Genomic DNA, 6,246 nt, shown 5'->3' on the forward strand with positions numbered 1-6,246 from the left:
CGGTTCTTGACTTTAACCTACTCTTCTGATTAAGTCAAGCTCAAAGTACAAGTACTATATTTACAAATGTTTTTGAAAAATGTACAAAATACAAAGAGTAGCCTCAAAAAAGTACATATTTTAATGCTTTTTAATCATCCTGGAATCTCTATGATTGAGAAAAGCAACATAACTAATAATTATTGTATATTAACTTGATGTCACTATAAGAGCCCATAAACATCAAATCATGGATCCACCAATGATTATACAGACCTTGATAAATACCAAAAGGATATCAAAAGACAAAATTTCAAATCAGTCTTCTAGTTCCTTCTTCAAAATGGAGCATGAAAATTGCATGCTCTACCTCACAGGAATAGAACTGTTAAGAAAAACTGCCAAAGGGATTTCTCAATGCATAACATCGAAAATAAACAACCACAGAGTAGATTCATATCCAAGTCTCATTTCATAGATCATTCAAGAACAGGAATGAAATGTAAACCCTTAGCATTGTAAAGATAACAAATGAGAAATCCGAAATTAAATTCTCTGTCGGGCAAAAAACAACCATATACTACTATTGCATTGTGTGTCTATAACATAAAAAATCATCAAATAAAACTATTTCAGCATTATGTGATGCCCGCTGAATTGTTGTTATCTCTGCTTGTATCTTGTCTCTTAATTTATCATAGTCATAAGATGCCGATATATCAATTAGCATTCTCACCAGCATCGGAGATTTGGTCAATAGCAGCTTGATCAGCTCCATTTCAATCTTTCTGCCTTCTACTCCTTTGAGCTGAACTGTCCTAAGGTGATTCAATGTCACATCCGAGAACCTTGCAAGAACTTCATCAACTTCACTAGTTGCCGGCACAGGTTCACACCCCAGGCCATATGCCTAAGGAAGACAAGAAGATTGAAGATCTAATGAGTATGAAAATAAGAAAACCGTCATTTCATACGAATAGCACATAAAAAAGAGGAAGAAAAATATAAACAATGATAACCTTAATTTTAATATCTTGTAAATATGGAGAGCTTCTTATCAAGCAAAGAGCAAACGGAACATCAGCTAATCCACCCAGAGATATCTTAACACGTTTAAGATGGTTAAGAGGAGAGGAAAGTCTTCTTGGTACTTCAGTTGCACCTGTAACCAAGAACTACAAAGAAAGTGAAAATCAGTATGACTCAAAGCCCAAGAGATGGTACTTTTATGAAATTCATTACAATGAAGCAACATTTACCTGGTCAGTTCCATATTCCAAGGAGAGATGCTCCAGAGCAGGAAGTAACTGAAAAAATTTGTCAAAATCACATTTTTCTGGTACCTCAAGATATCCTTGATAAGGAAGAGAGAGTTTAGAAAGAAGAGGAACGTTACTTAGAGATATATATTTTATACAGCCTGTGAAGTCGAAGGATCTTAAATTGGGAGCGTTAATTTGAATGTCGTCTGAAGTATCTGAGATTTTCAACACTAACTTCTCAAGCAACGGGCTATAAGAGATTAAACTTTCTAGTAATTTGGAAGAAATGGTGACATCACGCAGATTCAGGCTATTTAACATATCAAATCCTTCGAAGGCCGGTGGAGGGCATACTACACAATTTCGGAGAGTCAAATGCCTCAACTGCGAAAATGTGAAAAATGAAGGCGGCAATCTGTATCGATTCCACTCCGAGAATTCAAGAACTAGATCCTGAATGTCATTCCTAGAGAGGAAATATATCAAACTCCCAATCTTGGGATATTTTGTCAGTTCAGAAATGGAGAGGGTAAACTTAGTAAGTGGTCCTGAATGAAGGGTCAAAATGTGGTACATAATTTTTGTAAACTTAATAGAAGGAGATAGAAATTCATTTGTCGCGTCCCAAAGTGCATAATCAATCGTCAACTGCGGAAGTTTGCACCATTTATACCTCCATTTCCTTGATAAGATGTTTGTCCCCATAGCTTCTAGCAAGGGTAAACGCATCAGAATGGCATTGATAACATTCTCTGGGAGGTTGCTAAGTCGATCGGAAGGTAAACTTTGACAACCATGCTTTTTACTCTCAGGTGGCATCATACAACACCAATTGGAATCTGAAGAAAATAAACAAGAACACAAAGGTAAGCAATCTCCAAACTATCTGCACATAGTAAACAGACAACAGGTATCCAACTCTACTTAATATCAAGAATTGCATTCTTTAGAGCAGAAATACCTTCCACAAATATCATAAATCCAGGGATCATACAGATTTGTTATAGGAAAGGTAAAATGAATAGAGCACATACGAGAATCACATTGTCGTTTGCCGCTAAACAGATTCTCAGTGGACATCTATAGGTGCATGATAAGGAGAAAATTTTGTCCAGTAATTGGTAATTCTCGCTCTTAAAATCTGCTTAGAAGCTGTGAACTAGATTTACACTACTACTGGATTTCCGATCACCTAACTAAGCTTAGTAGCTTAATTCCCACAGTTTGCCGAACCCTTAACTTGCCTGGAAAGTATAAACACAGTGGGAACTGAACAATCATGTCATACTCAACATTACTAAGAAAATTGAACATGAAAACAGAACCGAGAGTTGCAGAAAACACCAACCGCAATTACTGAACCTAAGCACATTCCTGAGGAAACCACATCTAACTATGGGTAAAAATAAGAATATAGAACCTGCCTAATAGACTTTAATTCATCCAAAAAGGAAAGAAACAATTTAAAATAAAAAATAATGATACTGAAACACATTTTAAGCTTACGAAGACTTATGATTCTTGATGAAGGAAGATCTAAAAAGGCGGAGTCACCTATTCTCCTGATATTTGCCACATGTCATTATGCATACTTTAACTCTTTGCCTGGCCTTCTCAGGTAGACACCATTTGTAATTTTCAATTCTTTTGCAAGTATTTACGAGGGTCTATCAGAAACAGCCTCTCTAACCCACAAAGGTAGGGGTAATGTCTGCGTACACCCACCCTTCCCAGACCCCACTTGTGGGATCACACTGGGTATGTTGTTGTTTAGTTGACTCTTTAAGCTAATGACTATTAAATACATCTCGAGTTTCGATATTTATAAAATTTTAGATGAATTAAAAAAAGAAATATTAATCACAAGAAAAGAAAGACCCTTGAGAATAACTTTTTTTTTTTTCCTTGAAAAACTGTTAACTTCATTTCACTAAGAGTGTACTTTCCTGCCTACATCATGTCTTTATTCCACATGCCCTCCAAGGTGGAAAAAAGGATTGATAAAGTGAGAAGAGAGCTTCAATGGGAGGGCAACAGGGAAAAAAAGACTTCCCATATAGTGAAATAGATCAGAGTCATTGAAAGGAAGGAAGACGAAGGTCTGGGTGTCAGAAACTTAAGAAGACATAACAGAAGCCTTCTGATGAAATGGCTTTGGAGACTGACTATGGAGGAGGAGATCTTATAGAGGCTTAAGGGGAGCAGTTCTTTACTTCAAGGAGTAGGTCTATGGAGAAAGACAAGTTTGGCCTTTTTTCTTTTAGCACGGAATATGGTTGGTGATGTTAGAAAGCTATCCTTTTGGCACGGCAACTGGCTTGGTCACTCTCCTTTAAGAGACCAACTCCCCTCAATTTTTCAGCTTGCACAGGCTAGGGATAGGAATGTAGCTCAGAACAGAAGCAATAACTCAGGGAATATTACTTTTAGGGGAAATCTGAATGCCTGGGAGTTGGAAGATGACAGAATTTTCAGAGTGATATCCAATTGCCAGGGTCTCAATAGCAATGCAGACAGACTGATATGGAAGGGAAATGAAGATGGACTATTCACTATGAAGTCTTGGTACAAAGTGCAGACCAGGAACCAACTGTTCAAACCCCCCAAAACAGATATGAAAATCAAAGGCCTCAGTCCAAAATAAAGGAAAAGAAACTTAACATGCTTATAAAAATCGATCTTAAGTAGGATTTTCACAAAATTGAATGGGTCGAGTATTTACTAGCCTTTAACCTCTGCTTCAACAGTCATTGTTTACACCAACAAAATTCTTTATTCATATTTCCATCAAGAGGAACTCAAAAGAACATCATCTTTTCCCTTATTCTTCACCATGTAATGTGCATAGTTTGTTGACACAGATTTTACTGGATAAAGTTTATAAAGAATTTGGATTGCATCTTAATTTCAATGCATAATAGCTCAGGTCAAGAAAGGGGACTAATTGTGCAAGTCTAATTGCATGCACATCCCAATTCAACTGAAGATATAATGCAGTATTTGGTTGGCGTTATTAATGTGGGAATGTGGGATATGAGTACGTGTATTAGCAACGCGGAGGCAGAGTACTTCTGAAGGTCCTCTTTCCACATCTTTAATTGAAGCATGTTAAACGTTTGGGTTGTGTATTTGATGTGGTTGGGGTTCAAAGCAGCATGTCTTACCCATAAACTTGCAAAATGAGAGGTTACCGATTCTACAACAAATGTTATATGTGTGATGGAAGCATAAAGACTATCAACCACCTATTTCGGCACTGTGCTCGGACTCACCTATAGTATTTTTTGACTCTGTCGGAATTTGAACCTGAGATTTCATGGTTCTAAACCCACTACGTTGACTAATAGGTTAAAACCTTGGTTGCACTTTCAATTTCCCAATTTCTACAATAAATATTCAGTCTTTTCTTCTTTTTGAAAATGTGAAGTATGTTTTATTACACACTTTGTTGCAAATTATCAACACCCTTGTTGCAAATTATCAACACCCTTGTGTGTAAATTGTGTAGGTGAAGGGAGCCTTCTTTGGTATATAGGAAAAAGGGACATGGTGTAAGTGAAAAGTGCATCCAAAACACTAGTTTTTTCTATGATGGTAGTGTTCGAGCCAACTTGCACTAACCTCGACTATGCCACCAGGTACCTACTACCTCCCACCAACCTTAAACGGATAGAAATAAATCACTTAAGGGTCGTTTAGTATGATGGATAAGCAAAAATAGTCCTGGGATAAAAATTTATTTTTAGTACCATTTTATCCCACGTTTGGTTGGGATAAAACCACGGGATAACTAATCCCGGGATTAGTTATCCCGGTATTAGAGTGTTATTTTATCCCACATAGAGGGTGGAATAACAATCCCGGGATAACTAATCCCTGATAACTTGTTCCCCAACCAAACGAGCCCTTAGTGTTTTCTTGACTCCATTGGAATTTGAACCTTCCAAAAGCACTATTTTTATAGTATGATTTTTGGGACAAATGTAAATAACTTCTTATACTTAAGAAAGAACTACCAAAAGGAAGTAACTTTTATTGACTTAAAGAACAAATACAGATACCCAAAAGGAAAACAACAACTAAAACAGAGTATTGAAACAGAAGAAGAAATATAAACTTATTTTCAGACATTCTAAGTTCACTTCAGTTCATCCCAAAAGGGAAAGAAATAATAAAAACACAAAGAAAATAAAATGGAAGATGATTTAAAGGTTACCAAGCAAGAAGATTACTGATGATGGAATCTGCTTTTTCTCTTTGGAATTTTGTCAAACACCTTACGTCCCCTATTTCGGTGAAATGTTTCAGCTCTTTAGGCCACAAGTTGTAATTTCGATGTCCTAATCTACCTAGGCCATTTTTAAGAATTTAGGGCTCGTGTTTGTTAGAAGAACAAGTTATTCCGGGTTAACTAATTCTGCTCATTTGGTCGGGAACTAGTTATTCGGGATTGTTATTTTATCCTCAATGTGGGGACAAGAATAACACTATAATATCGGATTAGTTATTCGTGATTTTATTCAACTAAATATAAGATAAGGAGGTACTAAATTTTTATTTCAAAACTATTTTTGCTTATTCATTGAACCAAACTAGTTAATTTTGGATAAAATACCCCTTCGTCAACACATTGGCTCATAAATAACCCTAACGTTAACTTTTGTCTCAAATATACTCTCAATAATTAAAATGGTTTAAATATCCACCTTGCATTAACGGCGAAGCCACGTAGGGACATAATTAAAGGTATATCTCAACCTTTTTAATTTCAAAAGTGCATGCTTCAAATTATTGTATTTGCTGCTCTCTCCGTTTCATTTTAAGTGTCTTATTTTTCCTTTTGTTTTGTTTCAGAAAAAGTATCTCTTTCTATATTTAGTAAATTGAAAATTAAAATATTTTCTACGTGGCAAGTTTATAAAGACAAGATTCTAAGAACATTTTAATATATTACACATATTTTTAAATTAAGACCATAGGATTCAAAAGTCTCTGTTTACTTCGT

The 6,246-nt window shown here is 35.8% G+C and overlaps 1 protein-coding gene across 2 annotated transcripts; it reads right to left on the reverse strand.

The window, feature by feature from the left end:
• Nucleotides 1–232: 232 nt before the first annotated feature.
• LOC132058860 (F-box/FBD/LRR-repeat protein At1g13570-like) lies at nt 233–5,668 on the reverse strand. 2 transcript variants are annotated; one of them, XM_059451233.1, is made up of 4 exons: nt 5,474–5,668; nt 1,239–2,080; nt 999–1,154; nt 233–889 (listed from the first exon to the last, which is right to left on the reverse strand). In XM_059451233.1, exons 2-4 carry the CDS (start codon nt 2,061–2,063, stop codon nt 563–565), a joined length of 1,308 nt encoding a protein of 435 aa, XP_059307216.1. In that variant the 5' UTR covers nt 2,064–2,080; nt 5,474–5,668; the 3' UTR covers nt 233–562. The 2 variants fall into 2 exon arrangements, with proteins under 2 accessions (XP_059307216.1, XP_059307215.1); XM_059451232.1 differs by having other exon boundaries at nt 5,458–5,668.
• Between the last annotated feature and the right edge of the window lie 578 nt (nt 5,669–6,246).

This window comes from Lycium ferocissimum, chromosome 6 (genome assembly GCF_029784015.1).
Source record: "Lycium ferocissimum isolate CSIRO_LF1 chromosome 6, AGI_CSIRO_Lferr_CH_V1, whole genome shotgun sequence".
In the NCBI taxonomy this organism is placed as follows: domain Eukaryota; kingdom Viridiplantae; phylum Streptophyta; class Magnoliopsida; order Solanales; family Solanaceae; genus Lycium; species Lycium ferocissimum.